We start from the raw sequence: 23,309 nt of genomic DNA, 5'->3' as shown, positions 1-23,309 counted from the left end.
GGTGTGTAATAAGCCACTTTCGACCCAAGGGAAAACAAAAGCATGTAAAATACACAACGTAATTGTTTGGAACTTTGTATTTTGCCTTGTTTTCGGATCAAGCTCTGATTGCGCCTTTTTAACACTCGGTTTTTAAAGTTAATTGTGAGTGCAGTTGATGATCACCATCAAATGTCTTCCCAATTTTCTTTCGAATAGAGTTTGACACGTTTGACATTCGAAGTTTAAAAAATTGTCACTGTCTGCATTTGAGTGATTGTTGTTCATAAAACGAGAAGTAAATAAATTCGAAATGTTGCCATTCTTTCCGTCGTTGAAACCTTCGGTGGTAAACAGTATCTGGTTCGATGTCGATGCACCGTGTGACGACGAAAGCGACGTGCGTGAATTGGAGAGAGAGCATCAAGACTGGACTAGTAGCATCCAACAAACCGCAGTCGATCTGAATCCAATCGGCAAAGTGCAACCGATTGTCGGGCCCGATACAGACGAGGAAGATGCTATTGACGACAGTGAGGATTCTGATAGTCATGATAACGACGAAGACGAGGATGAAATGGAGGGAAATGACAATAATCAGCAAACAGCCGACCGAGATCGAATGGAAACTTAAAGTTTAAAAAAAGAAAAAGAAATTAATGTAAGAAATTCTGGTGATAATATAATGTAGATCTTAGCTGGTAATGTTTGTTGTGTTATTCCATCGATGATCAACGAGCGATAGCGACCTACTTTACAGTTTAACAAACTGAAGATTAGACTTTGTGAGAAGCAGTTATAGTTTTGCTTTCATATTTTTCATGCATTTCTGGTCTAGTGAATCTACCATATGCGATTGGTGTGCGGTAATTTGATTGGTAACGAAATTCTACATTGCAATACATCGGCAGAACAATTACGTTTGGCTTACTATAGTCTGTCCTACAATTGAATTCGTTCCAAAAAAAATATTTTTAGACAATTTAGACCAAAAACTTCATTTGGAACGATTTTCAGCATGTAAAGTTTTTGGAGTGTATACATACGGAACACTATGGTTGACCGGTTTCAGATTAGATTTTATTCAATATGATAGTTTATATACTGGCAACGTGACGTTGTCCTATCCAATAGTTTAGGTGGACAGCTTGTCTGGTTATGGTCATTTTACTCTGAGTACAGTAAACACTTACTTCGACACAGTATGTCTTTCGGTTCCTACCATATTAACTTGTTCTCGGTACCGGTAGAAATTTAAAGTTTAACGTTTTACGGACGATGTTTAACAAATCAGTATGATCGATTCTACTACTTTCTTTGTCTAATGATCAGCCCGCTGATTCAGCAGATCACTATCAATCAACAGACAAGGGTAGTTTTTGTGAATTTTGCTTTTATTAATTGATTTTAAAGAGTAAAGTATAGTTTCCACTTAAAAAGAGCACTCCGTTTAGTCTCCGTTTACATGACAGTTGTAAAATATAACAAAGGAACTGTCACGTAAACGGAGTAAAAAATTGAAATAAATTCAATTTCCACTCCGTTTGCGTGACAGTTCTTTTGTTCTATTTTACAACTGTCATGTAAACGGAGGCTAAACGGAGTGCTCTTTTTAAGTGGAAACTATACTTAAATACAAAGCGTCGAGCGCAAAAATACACATGCAAATATTGCCAGATTATGTAAAAACGGTTAGAGTTTCGAAGAAATCGTTTCTACATAATGGACATAAGGACACAGCGTCGGAGCATTTTTTACAAACACAAAGGTGACGACACGGGAATAGTACCGTGTCTTTCTTAGTTTCCTGACATATTACACAGCTGAAATCATCCTTTATGTCGACAACATGGGACGCATCAAATAGTTTTTTATCATAAATTTGATTATCGTCTTTGCTTGTACTTGATGCACTATCCTCCTCCTCATCGTTGCTTTTTGGCGAATACGGTGAACTGGGTAGATTGTCATCATCGTCAGTTGAAGTTAATGTTTTTTGGCGTTTATAAATCTTAAGAGATGAAAATTCCCCGTTTGCACCAATACGACGCTTCAGACCTGGCGTATCAGCTAGGGCAGATAAAGTATTGACAGCAGTCCGCGGTTGTGAATAAAATGGAAACGGATTCGGATTGTGTTGATGTGATGATTGAGGTGTCGTGTATTCGTAAGACGAACCTGGATACGAGTGTGAGATGACTGGGGATGGTACATCATTTTGGTTCACCTGGAATGTCGATGGCGAAATATTTTGCATCGCTTGGACTTGATTCGAAAGCAATTGACGATACGGATTTTTCGTTTCACCTGATGATGCGCCATATCTTACATTTGGATATGTGATCCCATAAGGGTTGAATGTGTTTAATGGCATTGGCATCGATAAGTGAGGTGATATTGGTCCTTGAGGTGTCATCTGCGGCGGAATTTGCTGTAGTATTTGATATGGTGTTTGATGTAGTTGCATTTGGGGCACATTGGAATGACTCAGTTGTCCTTGATAGTAACCAGAGTATGCATTGTAGTCAGTTTGGCCAATATGTTGTCTATAGTGCGGCATTGGTTTGTATCCAGCAAACTTTGCCGACAAGTGAGCCTGAGCATACGACCAATTTTGATGTTGTGGAACGAACTGTATGTCAGATTGCTTGGTCGCCGATTGTGTATTGTTTTGTTGCTTTGGTGGATTGCACAACGCCGAAGGCACCGATTGTTGGTTAGAGTTTGATACGAGGTTTAAAGGTTGCGAATTCCGATAATGTTGACCCGCTGGATTGGGCACATATGATGGATTGATCTCATTATTCTGGATCTGAATGGATTGAGAAGAAAAGGGAAATAAAAAAATTTATTTAAACCGACTTTCCCAGTGAGTCAAGCATTTAGTTCTTTAGCAACTTTATAACAAAGGAAAAACGATTTCACCGTCTGTGATTGTTCTATGCTCAAACAGCTATTCCGAACCATGTGCGATTATAATTACAAAATTAATGCACTGCTGAAGAACTCACCATTTTCAATTTGGGATTGCCAAAACGTAAATAGCTTAGATTGAGCTTACAAAAATGTCCGTAACTTTAAGAGTATTTAAAGCAGTCAATAATGAATAACAAATCAGTTTAACCCGCTTTTTCAATCGACGCAGCCTATCCTCTATGGCAGACGAGTGAACAATGTGTTGAAGACCCTTGAAGTAATTGGTTAAACTAAAAGTTCGACAAATTCGTTATTGCATTTGTATAAAATCATGTGATCAGTGGTGTAAATACCGACATCTCATAGTTGTAAATTGCGATTGATTTTTGGCTTTTCTTTAACACATTTCACAAATTAAGTTCAAATATGGATTTACACTCACCTCAAAATACTCAGAAGTATTCGAGAGACTCTTAGTTTTGCTTAGTATCCCATGTTCCACATATGTTAGTATGATTCCTCTTATAGGAGGAAAGAGTCTGTGAGATGGTTTGTGTTTTTCCCTTACTTTGCATCTTTATTTGTTCTCCTCTTTTGCTCGTTGCCCTTTAGTCAACCCCACCATTCTTTATGTTGTTAATAAATAAACAAAGAGCACGTTGAAGTTAATTGCGGCTTGTCAACTTTCGGCACCCTGGACTTTACTAAAATCGTCGAGGAATGCATCCAAATAAATTTCTATAAATCCAAAACGGAATTCTAGATTTTTAGAAATTTATTTGGAGGCATCCCTCGACGATTTAAGTAAAGTCCAGGGTGCCGAAAGTTGACAAGCCGCAATTAACTTCAACGTGTTGAGGTTTTTCGTTTTGGTTAATAAATCATGAACAGGTTTGTTTTCTTAATAAAATGCCCTTTCTAGCCTTTCTAACGCACTAGCTTTTGTGGCTGAATAAATCTTTCCATTTGGTTTTTGTTCATTCTTATTGTAAATTTAGAAGAAATAAAATTCTAAGACGTCAGGATCATGAGCTATTCTTGTATTAAGTTTTTAAATATTATGCACGTATGACAAAGCGGTCAAGGCTTGCCGAGACGGCTTGTCATACGTGCATATTCTTTTTTATCGCATAAGCGAAAACGAGACAACAAGATATGCGAATAACACTTTGACAATTTACAGAAGTATAATGTTTGTTTATATATCCTACCCCGGTGAAAAAAAAAACGTATTTGAGACCCTTTTTGAGACCGAAACTTTTGTATGGCCGTGAGACTACGTATTTCGAGCCTTTGAGAATATTTGAGACCGAGAATTTATCGAAATAGTTCATCGGAGTTCATCCAAAATTCATGAGACGTCTCTCTTTAGACTCATTTGAGGATGTTCTAGTCTGACTGAGTGGTCTGGTTTCGGATTTCCTAGACGTAGTGAGACTGACTGAGTGGTCTGCTTTCGGATTTGCTAGACGTAGTGAGACTGACTGAGTGGTCTGGTTTCGGATTTGCTAGACGTAGTGAGACTGGATGAGTGGTCTGCTTTCGGATTTGCTAGACGTAGTGAGACTGGATGAGTGGTCTGGTCTCGGATTTGCTAGACGTAGTGAGACTGGATGAGTGGTCTGCTTTCGGATTTGCTAGACGTAGTGAGACTGGATGAGTGGTCTGCTTTCGGATTTGCTAGACGTAGTGAGACTGGATGAGTGGTCTGGTTTCGGATTTGCTAGACGTAGTGAGACTGGATGAGTGGTCTGGTTTCGGATTTGCTAGACGTAGTGAGACTGACTGAGTGGTCTCATTTTGGATTTGTTAGACCTTGTGAGACTGGATGAGTGGTCTCATTTTGGATTTGTTAGACCTTGTGAGACTGGATGAGTGGTCTCCTTTTGGGTTTGTTAGACGTTGTGAGAATGGATGAGTGGTCTCATTTTGGATTTGTTAGACCTTGTGAGACTGGATGAGGATAAATGAGTGTCATAAAAAAAAAACTTTTTCAGACTTCTAATTTTTGAGTTTTTTCTAGACCGTTTGAGACTTCTCTTTTTTCAGTTTTTTCTAGACCGTTTGAGACTTTTCATATTTGATTTCTTTTTAGAACTTTTTTCTTCGTTCGTTATTTATCGTTATTTTGTACTTCTATGTTGAGTTCACAGATGGCCACTACCCTTTACTTTTTTTATAATTCGCTAGACCAAACTGACTGAAATTGTAGAATCGTTAGTAATATTTGAATTTTTTTATTTTACCTTTTTTTATTTGTAATGTTTTTTCCGGTCACCCATCCAAGTACTAACCGCGACGAATGATGCTTAACTTTCAATTTGGACGGCCGTCGACGTTCACGTGCTGCTAAATCAGATATATCTATTTGGAGTTCTAATTTTGAACCGTTGTTACAATTTCCGAGGTCGGATGAGCAGTCTCATTGGCAGGCGGCTTGAGACCGAGTGAGTGGTCTTTTTTGAAGAAAATAATTTCTTCAATTACTGAGACCGGTTCAGTGGTCTCATTTGAAGAAAATATTTTCTTCGATATCTGGGACCGAGTGAGTGGTCTTTTTGGAAGAAAATATTTTCTTCAATTACTGAGACCGGTTGAGTGGTCTCATTTGAAGAAAATATTTTCTTTGATATCTGAGACCGGTTGAGTGGTCTCATTTGAAGAAAATATTTTCTTTGATATCTGAGACCGGTAGAGTGTCTCATTTGAAGAAATCATTTTTTCGATTTCTGAGACCGGTAGAGTGGTCTCATTTGAAGAAATCATTTTTTCGATTTCTGAGACCGGTTTAGTGGTCTCATTTGAAGAAATAATTTTTTCGATTTCTGAGACCGGTTCAGTGGTCTCATTTGAAGAAAATATTATCTTCGATTACTGAGACCGGTTGAGTGGTCTCATTTGAAGAAAATATTTTCTTTGATATCTGAGACCGGTTGAGTGGTCTCATTTGAAGAAAATATTTTTTCGATTTCTGAGACCGGTTTAGTGGTCTCATTTAAAGAAATAATTTTTTCGATTTCTGAGACCGGTTCAGTGGTCTCATTTGAAGAAAATATTATCTTCGATTACTGAGACCGGTTCAGTGGTCTCATTTGAAGAAAATATTTTCTTCGATATCTGAGACCGGTTGAAACGTCTCTTTTGCAGAAAATATTTTCTTGCATTATGGATACTGTCTACACCCTCAAGATCAACAACACCAAAAAGAAATGAAACTCATGAAACGTCATTTTCGTACCTTTAGTGTACATTCGCATTTATCTTTTTTCATTTTGTTGACGCAAAAAGCGTCGTTTTCATACTTTTTTCGTTGTTTTGACCAATTCAATTTCCTTTGTTAATAAAACGTTTGATTTAATTTAAAACAGTTGTCTCACTGGATCTGCAGAACGAACAAAAAGAACGCAAAACCTCAACTATTCGGTTGCATTTATTTTTAAAATTAGCATTTTCTTCGAAAGAGACCACTCGACCGGTCTCAAAGAATTGAAAAAATATTTTCTTCGAAAGAGACCACTCGACCGGTCTCAAAGAATTGAAAAAATATTTTCTTCGAAAGAGACCACTCGACCGGTCTCAAAGAATTGAAAAAATATTTTCTTCAAAAGAGACCACTCGACCGGTCTCAAAGAATTGAAAAAATATTTTCTTCAAAAGAGACCACTCGACCGGTCTCAAAGAATTGCCAAAAATATTTTCTTCAAAAGAGACCACTCGACCGGTCTCAAAGAATTGCCAAAAGTATTTTCTTCAACAGAGACCACTCGACCGGTCTCAAAGCATTGAAAAAATATTTTCTTCAAAAGAGACCACTCAACCGGTCTCAGATATCAAAGAAAATATTTTCTTCAAATGAGACCACTCAACCGGTCTCAGTAATTGAAGAAAATATTTTCTTCAAATGAGACCACTCAACCGGTCTCAGATATCAAAGAAAATATTTTCTTCAAATGAGACCACTCAACCGGTCTCAGTAATTGAAGAAAATATTTTCTTCCAAAAAGACCACTCACTCGGTCTCAGATATCAAAGAAAATATTTTCTTCAAACAAGACCACTCAACCGGTCTCAGATATCAAAGAAAATATTTTCTTCAAACAAGACCACTCAACCGGTCTCAGATATCGAAGAAAATATTTTCTTCAAACGAGACCACTCATCCAGTTTCGCACAGTTCACCAATAAATGTTAGCAAAGAGACTACTTGTTCCGTCTCAAGCGATCTGGACATATAACTGCAACGAGACCACTCATCCAGTCTCGCACAGTTCACCAATAAATGTTAGCAAAGAGACTACTTGTTTCGTCTCAAGCGATCTGAGTATATTACTGCAACGAGACGACTCATCCAGTCTCGCACAGTCTGGCGAAATAATATTCGAAAAGAGACTACTCGTTTGGTCTACGGTATTCTCATTTGTTCATCCGAAATGATTTTAGCAAAAACAAAAATATTTTGAGACCTAATTGAGAATTCCAGCAATTTTTAGACTGGAATTAGACCGTTGAGAATACGTATTTCATGGTCTCGTGAGACCGACATTTTCACTGGGGTAGGTGAATAATTTTTTCGGGGAATCACACCGCGTATATGATAAAAGAAATAACATTGTTGCGAGCGGGACGAAACTATTTATCTCGCTCGCACATCGCACTAATACATAAAATTAATCACCATTGGTGAAGTAGAGTGTAGCTGTTGCAAGTTTGCAATGTAAAAACAAGCAGACAAATTTAAACATACGATACAACCCATCTAGCGGTAGCTTTTATTGCTGAAGCCTCTAAATTTGACGCTTGTTAAGTCATTGTTAATGCTAGGAGCAGTGCTATGACCATAATCAACGACGTAACATGACGAAATTAAAGTTTGTATAAACGTCAACAGCTGTTTATCTTATCTATTTTTGTGTGATTTAACTGGATCAAACACCACCTCCATTAGTTCGTGAACTTCTTTCCAAATAAGCAGAAGCAAGTATTTTCACAATGCCGATAGTTTGCGAAAGTTACAATGGAAAAACGGACACTTTAAAGTATCGAACAGTTGATAAATTCATCTACGCATATCCTAAACCGAATCCTCAAACGCCATTGGGATCACAATGGAAATTTGAACCATGTTTTCTACCGGTAAAGAGTCAAAAGTACATGGAACAAATCGAGAATTTTAAAGTGTATCCAAGTGACATATGGAGCATAACATTTCCGAAAAGTGGATCAACCTGGTGCCAAGAAATGATTTGGATGCTGAACAACAACTTGAATTTTGACCAAGCAAAAGGAACGACAGCATTCGAACGATATTCGTACGTGGAATTTGATATCATATTTGAGGACATGGATTTCAACTATTTGGACGAACCGGATGACGATACTGCCGGTCCAAGACATATTAAGACTCATCTACCAGCTGGACTACTTCCAAAGCAACTTTGGACAGTCAAACCGAAAATCATCTACACAGCTCGCGGTGTTAAGGACTTGGCCATTTCGTACTATCATCACTATGTGTATATGCAGGGGTACGAGGGGAGCATGGAACAGTTCTTGAACGCGTTTCTGGATGACAAAGTTTTTTTATCGCCATATCATGGACATGTTAAGGACTTCTGGTACTTGAGGAACGAGGAGAATATTCTGTTTTTGACATACGAAGAAATGAAAAGTGATTTGATGGCCGTTTTGAAGAAAACAGCTGCATTCTTGGGAAAATCTTACCCGGAAGAACAGCTGAAGCAATTGGTGAAACATTTATCGTTCGACGAAATGAAAAAGAATTTCAGCGCTGATTTTAGCGAGGAAGGTGCTGGTGGTCATAGGTAATTACGTTCGGAAATACGTTTTTAGAATTAAAATGAAATAATTTGAGGATTTTCAGTTTCATGAGGAAAGGGAAAGTTGGCTCCTACTTGGAGGAAATGTCGGTGGAACTGATTGACAAGTTCGACAAATGGACTAAGAAATATAACGAATTGAATGCAACTGATATTTTGCCATGAGATTGTTGTGAACAGTGACATATGGATAATAAATAAATTTCGGAGTTTTGATGAATATTGAAGTTAATCGGTCGATGTAGACTGACCTTTCATATAAACAAATAAGAATGCCACCATACCATCGCCAGTATAATAAAATTATCAGTAGACTGAATGAGCATCGTACACGCTGAATCTGCATGCTGCAAAACGTATTTTACTTCAATTTAATAAGGACGAATTGCAAACATGAACCTTAAGAACACCGAGCTGAATTTAAAAAAAAATTAAAAACATTTCTCTGCCGAATCGGCTTTGTATAATTCCAAAAAAAAGGTAATGAAATTTGTCATCAATAAATTAAATGTAAATCCGCTAAATATTGCTCGAACCAAGAAAAAAACAGTTCACCGTGAATCCCATAGTATAAGTATATCGCCAGCTGATCTCAACATAAATTACGTAAACATTTTACAAGTTCTGCAGCACGGCAGACTGTTGGCATTGTTCTCACTGAAACGTGTGCAGAGCCGTGAATACAATTTCAATAAATCTTTGATTTGAAAAGACTTACAATAGTTGCACACACTGCTTACAGATGTGTGCCTCGAGACAACTAGCACAACTGACTCCGCAGTATTCACACAGATTTAGGTTACAGTTCGAGCACTCAGATTGAATAGTTGACATTTTGTTGCAGCTTGTACATCCAGTTTTTACGCTGCTTTCAGCACTACCATCCACAAAGTTTACATTGCCTTCACCATCCAACCGTATCGTCCTGAATTTATCGTTTTTGGACTCAAGCAGTTGGTTGTTGTTAGACATGTTTTTGGCCCCATTGAAAAGCAAGCCCATCGTTTTGTCTACACAAAACAAAACGATTAGATGAAGAGTATGGCTACTTTTTTCTGGCAAGGGCGCCAAAGTATATTTTCTTACCGAAAATAGTTTTCATGTATTTTTGGTCTAATGAATCCACCATACGTTGATTTACGAAGTATTTTGATTGGCAGTGAAAATCGACATCGGTGGATCGATTGCGTTTTCGATTGGCCTGCATTGTAGACATTTTAATTGTATATCCTAGTCTCGATTTTTCAAAAATTATTTTATAAAGAGGAGATCACAATTTCAGTAAAGATTTGTTTGCTGGCTAAAATGTCAATTTTTGTGTAAATAAATATGGAATGTATCGGCACACACATACACACGATACACACTCAGAAGAAGAAGAAACAGCATGAGCGGCATGAAAAATGTTGGAATTGTACAAGAGTGACTAGAACGTTGAATTTTCTGAATTTGAATTTTTGTTAGAGAAGCACTTTAGTTTTTCACTAAATCATTTTACATTCGTCTTTGATCGAAAACACGACTTTTATTCGAATTCGCATATTTAGAAAATGTCAAAATTTGTAATCTCCAGGGATTAAATATTGGAAATTGTTCACCTAGAGTTAACAACTGGAAAACTCGAGAAATTAGTTTCTTAAAATTTCTTGAATTTCTCGAAGTTTCTCGAATTTCTTGAATTTCCTTGAATTTCTTGAAATTTCTCTAATTCGAGAAATTCAAGAAACTTTGAGAAATTCAAGAAATATTTCTCGAAATTTCTTGAATTTCTCGAAGTTTCTTGAATTTCTCAAAGTTTCTTGATTTTCTCGATTTTCTCTAAAAGTTTCTAAAAAGTAGGCCCTGATACAAATTGATCATATTGTAGTAGATATAACAAATTGAGAGACGTCTCTCTCTTCAAAAACGAACGCTGTCAAGAATCGTTGTCGTGTTGTTGCAAAGCACCTAGCAGGGTAATAGAGGTTTTTACACGTCAAATAGAGTAGTATTTTGATACCAATAATACCATTAGAAGCCTTAATGGTGCTTTGGTTGTTACAATATTTGTGTGTGTTCCTGAAGTGATCGACTTATTTTGTGTTTGTTTGGTGCTTAGCTTCGAATTAAATTGATAATTTTTGGCAAGCGAAAAAAAAGACTGCTACACAGTGGCGCAGCCAGTAAAAAAACGATCTTTTCAAAAAATAAATTTTACAATAAATAAAAATCATCTACTGTATTAGCTCCTAATGTTCCCAAAATGCATGCCGCGTTTTGAATGGCAATTGAAATTTTCTGTAATAAATAATCTGTTGAACGTGGCTCTCCTGAAGCAGCCTTCATGATTGATCCCAATTTTTGAACAAATTTCATAGTTTCAGGCCCCATACAACCTAAAGTTTCGAAAGCTAACGGAGTGAACAAATAATTTTCTTTCAAATGTTTGTAATGATTATGTTTTCAATCTTTCCGCCTTATCCGCAATTGACCATCTTTTCTTGCTAGATTCCTTAATGTATGAAGGCGCTAATGTATCCCTAATTGTTACGTCCCACAGAATAGCTTTTCCATGACTCCAAGGAATTAATTTTTGGTGTTTTTCGTGATTTTCGATGAATACCATTAAATGACTCGGATCGAAAATTATTGTTAAAAATTCTCGGTGTATGTGTGAGCCTCGAGGGTATTGTAACATTCGGTAAACCCGGTAAACCTCTGTTCACGAACTCGCATTTTCATGTTACAATACCCTCTCAGCTCACACATACACCTTTAAAAATCGTTTTTCGACCCATGTGATTTAAATAACTATTAATTGTTATCCAGTATCATCAAGTCAAGTCACGTCTGCGGCTAGAGATACAAGATGAATTGTTAACCAATATCATAAAGTCAAGTCTCGTCATCGGCTCGAAATACAAGGTTTCACCGTTTTAAAAACTTTTTTTTTTCACATAATATAATATTTTTACATGTTTCATGCGTCGAAAACCATACTTTTCATGTTTCAAGCACTACTTTCGACGCTCTCAGCATGTAACATCCATTACACAACTCGGGATAAAAATGAAAAGTCTCGTTTTCATGTGTTTGTGGAAAATTGACACGGAAACTCTACTTTTCATCTTTATGTCCCTAGTTATGTAATAGCTATTTATACAACCGAGTGATAAATGCTTTTTTATGGACTAGATGTGTAGGTAGATTGTCACTCGAGGCCGCAGACCCAATGTGACAATACACATCGTGTGCCTAAAAAAGCATTTTCATCGAGTTGTATACAACGTTTTTCGCAATAAAGGAAATGGAAAGTCCTACTTTTCTTCACTTGTTGCGAAAAATACCATTTCATGTATAGGGGCCGAAAACGGATGTTTTGCAAAAAAAAATCTCAAGTGAAAATGCCTAAAAACCGCCGACCAAGGCAGACTTGCAAATAAGTATAATAATTATATGGTGTTGGTGATTTACCCATTTGACCATAGCGCTATGCTATGATTTGACCAAAAAGTTAGCTTACGACGTGTCCATGCTTTGAATCTTTGATATTTTAACAAAAAACGAAAAATTCATTTGTTAAATTTGTAGCAAAAAAGTGTTTTCTTCGCAAAAAAGTTACATTCTTTTAGATGAATATATCAACCTTGAAAGATGCGCATTTAAAATGCTTTCTGTTGCTTATTTCTTATAAAATGTTTATGTTAAATTCATTCTGCAATAACTTAGAAAAAAGTGCAAAAAATTAGGATAATATTGGGTGAATAACCTCACGTCTCCGTGATCACACGAAAGTAAGATCTGTACCGACACATAATTCGATCTCATTTTACTAAACCAAAAAAATTAATTAAAAATTATCGTTTCAAATTTTATAATTATGCTTCAATGATGGACATGGACATGAAACGAACATATTTTTACAATTGCATCACAGCAATTTTTTTTTTGGTAATTGTTCGAAGATGTGTGATCCAAATTAGATTATCCAATTTGAAAGTTTTAGACGAAAAAAAAACTTAGTACATGATCAACGATCACACATTCACATCGCATCTCATGACATGAGCAAATAAATTGTTTTTCACAAGAATGACCATAAACAGAGCTGTAGATCAAGATTCTCTGTATTTACTCAGTCGTTAGTCCACAAAAGAAAAGTTAATTAGACGAATAATATGAAGAGTTTTTGGACGCTTTATGGTGAAGTGTGATTGCTCAACTGAACAATAGATACGGATAAAGTGTAAACAAATTTTCAAATATAATATAATTATCTGTACGATTCGGTGTCATAATAAAACATGTAATGTAATCACTCTTATGCATGAGCTCAATTTGTTTTGCAGCGATTTTTTTTTCTTACCAGGCTCATCAAAATGTAATGAAATTCTAGCGATTCGCTAACACTGCCGATTATACACGAATCTTTAAGTGATTTATAATTAAGATTTGATTCGGAGCGTTTATTACGTGTACTAAGGTTTGGTATTTTACCGGAAACAAGTAAGCCCATCTGCTTATGAGTGATATCGCCAAATCTTCAGGTGATTTTTTTAACTTTGGGAACAAGCGGTTTTTGATTTTAATGAGTGATAGCTCGTTGGATTCGTCTTTTAATTCTAGGAAACTCATATCTTTCACTTTTCTAAAAAAAAATTGTTTTCTGTGAAAAGCGTTCAAAACTGAAGACATGTCAGAGGGTACCGAAACAGTTTTTCGACAATAACTAAAGAAAAAATTATTTTAAATTGTTGTAATGTTGTACAAATGTCGGCCTTGGAAAGACCTATAGGTAGAGTATACGCACCGCTTGGTGCTAGTAAATCCACGAGAGTTATGACTAAAAATATAGTGAATATTCGGAGAGTCCGGATTCTCTGCAGCATATAAATAAACTCAGTACTTTTGGGCTGCAAGTCTTGAAAAAAAAGTTGGTGCCAAAGTGTACATTTTTTCCGTCTTTCTGAGGGACCAACTTCTGGAACAGCATCTGGAACGGCACTACGGCTGTCATTTTTTATCGTCTACTTTTCTTTTACCTTATCAATAGAAAAACGCTTCGAAGTAAATAATAAGTATCAAATATATATATAAACAGAATAAATTGCAGATTAGCTTCAGCGCCACCATGTCACCTCTGGAGAATAACTCTATGGTTTTTGGCAGATTATGTGTTAATGAAGCTTTTCTCGCTTCTATCGGTTAATAACTTCAAATCTAGTAAAAAAACAGCCTCAACCCCTTATCGCAACTTGTTGCATAACTTGTTTATTACTTGTTTATAGGCTAAAGAACTTTGCACAGAAGCTTTCGGACCGAGGGGCGATTATTTTTTGGCTGAATTAGGATTAACGCAGTTTCAATCTTATTGTATGTACTGTAAAATTACTAACAGTAGGTACATATTTATATTAATCAGAGATTCAGAGAGGTCAATGAGGTAAAATGCATTTCCCATTAGAATACAGAAAAAAACTTTAACGTAATTTCGAAAATCTTTGGGCATTTAATACCATCAAGTCTACAAACATCTTCGATCTGTATGGTGTAGATGCCTCATTCGCTCCAGGTCACTACAATTGCCCAATGTAAAGCAACATTGGAACATTCAAATTTACAACGTTTGCAACCGATCGTACAACATCCTTTAGCTTGAGTAAACACATAAAAATTAGTTCACCAAATTACGCACTCTCATAATCACCATAATGTTATGTCGCCAGCAACATAATTAAAAAAAAAAAGAGATTCATCAATCTTCAAAACATTTAATTTTTGGTCGGTGAGAACGCAAATTATTTAAATTCCATTATAATACATTATGATGTGTGTTATAGTATAGCCCATTATATCACTCTATAAAGTCAACCCGCGCGCTCACCAAACGTTTTGAAGATGATACGAAACGTGTAGACACGGTAAACACAGAAATTCAAGCAACAACAAGTTAAAAAACCGCCAATGTGGGCCCTTTCTAAAAAGAGCTCTTCTTTTTCTCTTGAATATTTAATTTTGGTACATTTCTCATGCATCAATTACGAGTCACCAGTATCTCTTGGATCGCCGTTGCTTAAACATCATTTCTAATCGAATAATCATTTTCGTGAAAAATGTTTCGTTTATCGTTTTATGTGCTTAGTGTCTTTGTTGTATTTTCTGATGCGGTTACCGACCCGGCAACGACAAATGCAAACGCAAACGACCTGCAAAAAATCTTAAACACTCAGAGTTTACAACATTTCCGATATAACTTTAATCGGGCCAATCCTTCAGTGCCGACACGAGAGTAAGTTTACGAACGTTGAAATGGTTAATTTTGTGAAATTTAAACTTCTGACCGTTGGAAATTTACATATTCGAAAAAAAAACAGTTTAATCTTTCTGTTAATGTGTTCTACTACATACTTGGAAAATAAAGTTATGACAGTCCTCTACAGAATCACAGTAATTAGTCAAATGATTTTCAAGATTATTAACTACGGGAATACCCGTCTTACAATCAACAGAAACTTCTCTGAAGCAATGTTAATGGTTTTGTGACCGAATTTTCCGGACTATATAATCCTCAGATTTACTAGCCTCATTGGTCATCTGAACTTTTCAAGATAAAATCTTTAAGTGTGTCAGTAGGCTGTTTCTCAAATGTAGTTGGTTCTCTTACCCTCGGAAATCTATCGGATGTCTCTAACAAAAATTTATTCTACAGAGTTTGTTACAAACTAAAAGGTTATAAAAATAAAGGTTTTTTATCAACAGAAAGTGACGTTATACGCACTGGAATTTTTTTAGTTCGAAGTATCTAATGGATTTACGAGGACAAGAGAACCAACTGGATTTGAGAAACAGCCTAGTGTCAGTTTGCGTATCCACCGTTATGTTTATAGGTAAACTTCCAAAAATATTATATGAGCGGGACAAGTTACGTTCATTTACTTCCTCAACATTAGCGGAATATCCTAGGTGACCTAGGTGCAAGACTTCCAGTGGACTCGATCCACTTAGGAGATGAGTTCTAAGTTAGGACTGATTAGTGCAAATTTTGTGTTTCTTAGACGGATCACAGTGGTAAATGTTTTAAAAGCATCTATCATGCGTACACAACATAATTCAACGACCTATGAAAGCGAGCTTATTAATTGTCCATATTGCCGCGTTTCCGATTTCATAATAATAGCACATAAGCCGTTGTATATACTCGAAAGATGTGTTGTATATGTTGCAAGAGCTTTTAACCGTACGACGTTTATTATACAACAAAAACATAAAATTCAATCCGAAAAAAGCTAATCATTTTTTGTGTGTGTATTCTTCAAATGTGCGTTAATCCATTTTAATAATGAGTAACAAAATTACAATTTGTTTTTTCTTCAGTTAACCTTTCTATGAACGGTGTGTTACACCATGTCTTTTGTTTGTTTTATTCACTTTGCATTTTGTGTGTCATTAATGCAAAAAATAATATGGGACACATGTGATCGTGATCTTGGCATAAATTTATCAATTTCTGCAGTGGATCTTAACTGTCTCTTAAATATCAATATTGATTGACGAAGCGTTTGAAGCGTACAATTAGTATTTATGGTGGGTTTTGCTATACCAAGAGAATAACTACGTTACTCCAACATATATGCATAACCATGGTTCTTCGACAATTATCATTTTGGTGTGGTTTCATAATTTTGCCAGTGAACTACCGATGAATGTGATTCTTATTAAATATTTAAAAACAGTTTCCTCAAAAGAAACTTAATATGCTTGCTCAAATACTTGTCCATGTCCAGCCATACTATTACCATTTTACTCATTTATTTTCGAATTTTATTACCCTGTGCCAGTACTAAAATGTTACCGCCTTTCAGTTTTACGTTTCGAATTCCACCGGGAACTCAAACATTAAATGCCGAAGTTGGATATGTAAGCAAAAACAACCAGGCACCACTGCTGACCGTCTATCGATATTATAGAGTACCAGCAAATGATGGAAATCTCTACAAAGTTTATGTGGAAGCCAACGAAGCTGGCATGCATTGGATTGTTGAAGGTAAAACGCTGGTTCATTGTTCAAAAGAATGAATATTGGGGAATCGTAAATGCAACCTTTCATAGACGGCTAGTTCATTGCTTACCGACATTATAATCAAGGCATCTGTCTAGATTGCATGATTTTGAACTATTGAAGTAAAAGATTTTGAATCTTTTGAAAATACTTATATTAATGGAAGTAATAGACTGAAAGATGTCATACTTTGTCGTCTATGATAGGTTAAAACAAATTCACGCCCATACAATCAAACCCTAACGTGTTATTTTCAGTGGATCCATTTTTGCTGGGCTTGTGGATCGGAGAGACAAGCAGACCTGGAGCTGACACTAACCTTGAATTTAAAGCTCTTCAGTCATTAGTCGGTTGAAATAATACTTTCGTTAAAAGCGATGTAAATATGTAAAGAAAAACATTGTATACGAAATTTAACATTAGTTTTTAAGTGCCAGTCAATTGGCAGTTTGTTTTATATTTTGTAAACTGTTTTGTTGTTGATAATTTATTTTGTAATAAATTTTTCTAATGTAATAACTTTGTTCGCTGATTGAACACGTCGAAGCTTTAAGTGAAGTGGCAAAAAAAAGTTGAAACTCGTTGACATTGCGCTGCGTATACGGCTCTTTCAATAGACCGATATAATGCGAGTGTTTTGCAAGTAATAACAATTTCGAACAGCAGAAAGAATAGAAAGACCAACACATCCGTAAGGTAGAAAATCGGTCTCTTAGTTTCAAAATTTTACGAATTCTCTTAAGTGAATATAATTTTCGCAGTAGGACCCGGGTAAAACTCCTCAAGCGAAATTAATCGCACTAAGATTTGAAAGATTTAAGGAAAACATATAGAATAGAATAATTAACACATCGTCTGGACCGTGAAAGTAGAACGATAATCAGATTCATAACAAGAAATAAAAAAAAACAGTTTTCGTGTGAATTTTATTGATCCGAGACGAGGTCGAGGATTTTCATTGTTATGACGACTAATGCAAAGAATTTTACATGCTAAGAAAAACGAAAGTGGGCTTGAATTAAGAAAGGAACTTGTGTTTTTATAGGTTTAACATCATTGTACCTTACGGATTATTATTTGCGTTTGATCTGTTTTTAAATAACGTAATTACGTAAGAGCACACAGTATTGCAAGGACAGCTATACAGGCTCATTATTACCTTTATTTAAACTTGCCACCTTTCGTCGCATCTGAGCCACAACCACAACCACAAATAAACAAGCAAGATACCTTTAAACCATGTGACATGTGAATCTTGATTCAGTATATTAGGGTTCCTTTTAGGCATAACATACCACTTGTCACACAGGTTAACTGACAAAAAGACGAAACGGATTTGATAATGGTAAGAGAATTATATGACGAAAAAAATCTCTCTAAACAATTCAGTTGAAGATTTACTTACGAATTTCAATTACATTTTCCCGCTTTTTGGCGAAAAAAAATTTATCTCAAAACCGAATTATGTGAACCGTGATGAGGATTACAATTATTGTGTGTGAACTTAACTTTGATTAAAATGGTTTTTCAGTCTGACGATACCCGAGCTCCCTATACCGAAATGCAGCCAAATGGATCTATTGCTTTTCAGTCTGAGGATAAACGAGCTCCTTCCAAAATTCAGTCAAATGAACCACCTCCAATAAGCATCAGAGCTCTTTTCATACGTTTAATCGAATGCTTAAATGACGTTGAAGTAAACATCATGAAAAATCCAAATGTAGGTACCGTTGGATTATAAGCGAAGCATTTACAATTTGTTGGATTCTAATTTACAACAGTGGCGTCAGGAACTTAAGGATGTGCTAACTCATGAGCCGAAAAACGTTTGTTGTTTTTGTAAGAAGACCATAACCACACCATTATTGTTTAACAAACATATTGCAATATGTGTGCGTAACGTCACGTTGTAAAATAAGATCAATTGCCACTCAATGTGACGGGCACGCAATTCGAAGCGAAATATGAGGAAATACTAGTATATTTTAGCTGCACCCAATGCCTACAACTGAATGCGAGAAGGCAGCATAGCTGCCTTAACCATCACTCTAGGTTTCATTTAGGAATTGCGTTTGTTACATTTTTGTTAAATTTTGCGCAAAAAAGTATGATTATCAGACCCTCTCCCACGGTGTACGGAAAAATGTATGAAGTATACGGTTTTGTTAAATTCCTCCTCCTCTATAGAGATTGAGCATACATTTCGTAAAAGGGAAAATCCGGTGAGGTTGAGCTATTTTAGAGTTCCCGCTACTTTTTGTTAAAGGACAAATCCAATGAGCTGCAGCTATTACCGTTCCCGCTACATTTTGTAAAAGGGAAAATCCGGTGAAGTCTGTCTATTAGAGCCTTCGCTACATTTTGTAAAAGGGCAAATCCGTTGAGGTCGGGCTATTTTAGCGTTCTCGCTACATTATGTAAAAGGACAAATCCGGTAAGGTCGGTCTATTGGAGCCTTCGCTACATTTCGTAAAAGGACAAAATCTATGAGGTTGATATATTAGCGTCTACTACATTTTGTAAAAAAGCAAATCCGGCGAGGTCGATCTATTTTAGCGATTTTGCCTCACTTCGTAAAAAGAAAAATCCTGTGAGGTCGATCTATTGGAGTCTTCACTACAAATCCTGTGACCTTGATCTGTTAGCGTTATCGCTACATTTTGTAAAAGGAAAAGTCCCGTGAGGTCGTTCTATTAGAGATTTCGCTAAAAGCCAAATCTGGTGAGATCGATCTATTAGAGTTTAGAGTCTCCATTACATTTTGTAGAAGGAAAAATACGGTAAGATCGATCTATAAACGCCTTCGCGATTTGTAAAACGACAAATCCGGTGAGTTTGTTCTATTAGTGCTTCTGCTAAATTTTTTGAAAGGACAAATCTTTCGTTTGCACCCGACTCCACCCAATGCAATAAGTTCACCTGTACATTTGCTAACTGGCGCTATTTTATATTCAATAATGTCAGACTTGTTTCTATGTGTAAGTCAAAACAATTATAATTTTGCTCGAGTTCGTGGAATCAACATAATACAAAAATTATTTAGACCCACCCGCAACACACTTAAATCTTTTGCAACCGAATAAAAAATGATTTAATGTTTAGTTTTAAACTGCCGACTGCTAATACATTTAATTTGCAAAGACAGACTGTAACGCACATTACTAAATTTAGAACGATCACACGCGATAATATGTTATTATTATCGCTTTTCGAATATATTTTCGCGCTAACAAAAATACGCTCAAAATTGAAGCGCAATGCACTTAGTACATTTATATCGAGCATTGGTTTTTGTTTAAATTTTCGCGCCTACAAAAGCGTAGAAACGTTGACACAGTTTGATCTAGTACCTTTAGCACTGTCGTTTGACGTCTTAAAACGAAAAACATTTTGTTGTTGTTTGCAAAAATAATAATAAAATGTCGCTTTGGAATGAAAAATGAATGAATGCAACAAACAGTGTTATGATTTATGGCAAAATGTTGTTCAATCGATAGGCTTTATCAGATTTCAGGTAATTCAATTCATTAAAAGATGTAAAACAAATAATTTATTGTGGAAATCTTTTAGCAAAATATGACCCTAAGACCACATAATCGCTCCAGGCAGAGGCTTCGGATATTGGATGTTTTGCCCCAATCACTGCTGTGGCGCTCACACTCTAATTATTAGTGCGCCCTAAAGTGCTGGAACTTCTTTCGTTGCAATATCTAAATTTGTACAACGAAAATTTTTTCATTTAAGAAGCAGTGCGCCATATACTGAAGAATGTCACAAAATTTTCGTTTACAAATCTTTTCATATCTCGGTCCAGTGACTTCGATTTGAATCCGTTTGTTCTGTGAACTATCTCAACTTTATATTTAGAAAACATTTGCCGAAGTAACCTATAGCCTTAGACGCCATCTTGTGGACGTACTGAGATCAAAGTTGGGCCTCTGTTTCGACATTTAAACCTCAATTGCTCGGAAACGGCACCAAGGATTTTCTTGATATGGGGCTCACTTGAAAGGTCTTTTAGAGTACTTTTCATTAATAATAGCCGTTTTCAATAAAGTGGAAAATGTTGAATGGGATACGAAAAAAACGATTTTTTGTACCCAAAAAAACAGGTTTTTTCGCATTTTGCGGCACTTCTTCCACCGTGAGGTGCCGTAAAAACTTGATTTTCGGAATCTACACCCTCGATTACCCCTTAGTAGGCACAAACAGCGCAGAAATCGATCAACCGCAGCCCGTAATACGCAATTGAAAAGTGCAAAATTTTGCACTTCGGCGGCCATTTTGACAGGCAAAACGACATAAAAAAATTTTTTCTTCACCACCATCGTGTTCAGCGCATTGAATACTACTAAAATCAACGAAAAAATCGTTAGGTCCGTGTCGAAGGGCCGGACCTAAGGTAGGGCCCTACTATCAAAAATCGATTCTAACGCCTATTTAGAGTCATCCTGTGAAGTTTCAGATTTTTAGAGCCACGCAAACGCCTTTTACAGGGCAAAAGCTAAAAACGGTGCTTGTGTAATAAGAGGGGTTGACTAGTCTCTTATATATCTTATTCGGTGCTCATGATCAAAACACTGTGGTAAACTCAAAAGGAGATACATCCGAAGCAGCTAAAGCTGCTTAACCATCCTCCTAGGTTTTCTTTATGGGACAGATAAATGGCTTTAGAAAACTTTTATTCAGACTACAGATATTCCTGTATTACTCACTCAGTGCAAAAACTGCAGTCTGTATAATCTGTTGGAATCAAATATTGACTTTGAACATTTATTCAAAATTAATACTCCTATATAATCTAATTTTTGTATAGGACCTTTAATGATTCTACATAATAACAAAATTCATCCCGAAAATCCCCAAAATGGACAAAGAATTACAAAGATCATAGCTCTTTCTTCGGAAGAAGTTTTACACTAATAGCCGAAGCCTATTTAAATTTTCAATGAATAACGGGAAACGTTTATTTAGTAATCATTTATTTAAGATCCGTTCGAAAGTAGCAAAAGATTTTTAAAGGCGTAAATTAAATAAATTCGGTGAAACCGTTTCACTGTAACAATTTGTAAAAGGATGAATTCATTTTTCCCAAAGAAAAAAACAATCACAATCACGTGACAATAATCCCACGACATCGATGTCCGGCAAATTAGCGAAAAAAATGATATTTTTTACATATCAAAGTTTGCAACGTTCGATGTTCGTTCGTTGTTACTGCAACTTAAATTTATTGATTCAATGACAAAATATAACAATCAGTTTCCCTTTGCACGTGGAGTTACGAACATGAACTTTTAAAAATTTTAGCGCTTACAAAAAAGCGTACCATTCTTGAAACCTTTTGATCTAGTACGTTTAGCACAACCATTTTGACGTATATCAATCAGAAACATTGTTGATGTTTACAAGCTACAAAATGGTTCTTTGATGCAATTGGAATTTTGTAAAGTTTGAAACGAAACTCGAATATTTTAATATAAATGTTTAGTGTTTGATGACCAAATGTTGTACTATTGATAGGCCTTATCTTTTCGCAGGTAATTTAATTCATAAACATGCACTGATTCAAATGTTTATTTTCGAAAAATTGTTTTAGGAAAATGATCCAGCACCAACTGCTTACATTAGATAAGATTATTGCCGGTCCGAACTTTAGAAAACAGTTTCATTTTTATCGAATCGATGCGTTATGATGTGTAAACACGAAATTTAAGCGACACAAAGATCTCAACTCCAAAATGACATTTTGATGCCGCCCCTCCAGGCTCTTGGAACATCGTGTGACTCAAAATCTTAAATCGGTTTGCTGACCTCATGCATAAAAACTTTGTTCTAGGACACCCCTCAACTTTCATTTTTGAACATTTGTTCCGAAGAAACCAAAGCTCTACGACGCCATCTTGTGGGCGTACCTACATCAAAGTTGGTCCCCTTTTTTGGCACTTTCTTTCACTTTTCTCGGAAACTAAACCATGGAATCTATTGATATGCACCTTAATCGATAGGTATTTTCAGTGGCTATCTACGATTTCAGTTTCATCTAATCCTATGGACACGTTTTCGAGAAAATTGAGAAAAACCACCCAAGAAACCACTTTTTGGTAATTTGCGGTGGCTCACATGCATGTGGCCGCTCTCAAATGTTTTTATTCGGAAGCGCCGACCTCGAAAACCCTTTAGACACAAATTTCACGCCAATCCATTAATTTTACGCGAAATGGCAGCCAGTTTTCGTTTCAAAAATTCCGACTTTAAAGCCACCTAGCGGCCAAGCGACGCATAAAAAAATTTTGTGACCCACATTTCCTGAATCAGCATCAAAAGCTCTACCGAAATCAACCGTAAAATCATTAGGTCCGAGGTACGGCCTCAGTCCTAACCTAGGTCCGAACTCGACTTTTTCCCATCTCGCCACCCTAAGAAACGCTCCTATCTACTTTTTAGATTTTTAGAAAGTACGATGCCCTGCGGGCATCGTGTAATAGATGCCGGGACAGTTATGAATTAAGGCGCAGCGCTGCGCGCTGCGCTTGCAA

General features: G+C 36.2%; 4 protein-coding genes and 1 long non-coding RNA gene across 5 annotated transcripts; 3 read left to right on the top strand and 2 right to left on the bottom strand.

Moving 5' to 3' along the window:
• Positions 1-211: 211 nt before the first annotated feature.
• LOC119071639 (anaphase-promoting complex subunit 15B) lies at positions 212-684 on the top strand. The gene has a single exon (XM_037176600.1). The coding sequence runs from the start codon at positions 293-295 to the stop codon at positions 611-613; it is 321 nt and encodes a 106-aa protein (XP_037032495.1). The 5' UTR covers positions 212-292; the 3' UTR covers positions 614-684.
• Positions 685-1,354: 670 nt separating this feature from the next.
• Positions 1,355-3,169, bottom strand: LOC119071638. Its single transcript, XM_037176599.1, has 3 exons — positions 2,991-3,169; positions 1,612-2,791; positions 1,355-1,399 (listed from the first exon to the last, which is right to left on the bottom strand). The coding sequence occupies exons 1-2, from the start codon at positions 2,991-2,993 to the stop codon at positions 1,658-1,660; spliced, it is 1,137 nt and encodes a 378-aa protein (XP_037032494.1). The 5' UTR covers positions 2,994-3,169; the 3' UTR covers positions 1,355-1,399; positions 1,612-1,657.
• A 4,501-nt stretch (positions 3,170-7,670) lies between these two features.
• Positions 7,671-8,976, top strand: LOC119071637 (luciferin sulfotransferase-like). Its single transcript, XM_037176598.1, has 2 exons — positions 7,671-8,717; positions 8,777-8,976. Exons 1-2 carry the CDS (start codon positions 7,885-7,887, stop codon positions 8,895-8,897), a joined length of 954 nt encoding a protein of 317 aa, XP_037032493.1. The 5' UTR covers positions 7,671-7,884; the 3' UTR covers positions 8,898-8,976.
• Positions 8,977-9,289: 313 nt separating this feature from the next.
• LOC119071636 lies at positions 9,290-10,064 on the bottom strand. Its single transcript, XR_005086701.1, has 3 exons — positions 9,819-10,064; positions 9,451-9,742; positions 9,290-9,389 (listed from the first exon to the last, which is right to left on the bottom strand). It is a non-coding gene; the product is annotated as an uncharacterized LOC119071636 (long non-coding RNA).
• Positions 10,065-14,775: 4,711 nt separating this feature from the next.
• Positions 14,776-17,201, top strand: LOC119071635. Its single transcript, XM_037176597.1, has 3 exons — positions 14,776-15,000; positions 16,574-16,755; positions 17,028-17,201. The coding sequence occupies exons 1-3, from the start codon at positions 14,825-14,827 to the stop codon at positions 17,123-17,125; spliced, it is 456 nt and encodes a 151-aa protein (XP_037032492.1). The 5' UTR covers positions 14,776-14,824; the 3' UTR covers positions 17,126-17,201.
• The last annotated feature ends 6,108 nt before the right edge of the window (positions 17,202-23,309 follow it).

This window comes from Bradysia coprophila, assembly GCF_014529535.1.
Source record: "Bradysia coprophila strain Holo2 chromosome IV unlocalized genomic scaffold, BU_Bcop_v1 contig_5, whole genome shotgun sequence".
Lineage (NCBI taxonomy): Eukaryota > Metazoa > Arthropoda > Insecta > Diptera > Sciaridae > Bradysia > Bradysia coprophila.
Note: the sequence above shows the minus strand (reverse complement) of the source record. Positions and strands in the feature narration are given on the sequence as shown.

What these genes read in the sequence shown, in the direction of transcription:
- LOC119071639 (XM_037176600.1), top strand. Translation starts at nt 293, where the DNA reads ATGTTGCCATTCTTTCCGTCGTTGAAACCTTCGGTGGTAAACAGTATC.
- LOC119071637 (XM_037176598.1), top strand. Translation starts at nt 7,885, where the DNA reads ATGCCGATAGTTTGCGAAAGTTACAATGGAAAAACGGACACTTTAAAG. An exon ending in GAAGGTGCTGGTGGTCATAG is followed by an intron (nt 8,718 to 8,776) that starts GTAATTACGTTC and finishes GAGGATTTTCAG; the next exon opens with TTTCATGAGGAAAGGGAAAG.
- LOC119071635 (XM_037176597.1), top strand. Translation starts at nt 14,825, where the DNA reads ATGTTTCGTTTATCGTTTTATGTGCTTAGTGTCTTTGTTGTATTTTCT. An exon ending in CCTTCAGTGCCGACACGAGA is followed by an intron (nt 15,001 to 16,573) that starts GTAAGTTTACGA and finishes ACCGCCTTTCAG; the next exon opens with TTTTACGTTTCGAATTCCAC. An exon ending in CATGCATTGGATTGTTGAAG is followed by an intron (nt 16,756 to 17,027) that starts GTAAAACGCTGG and finishes TGTTATTTTCAG; the next exon opens with TGGATCCATTTTTGCTGGGC.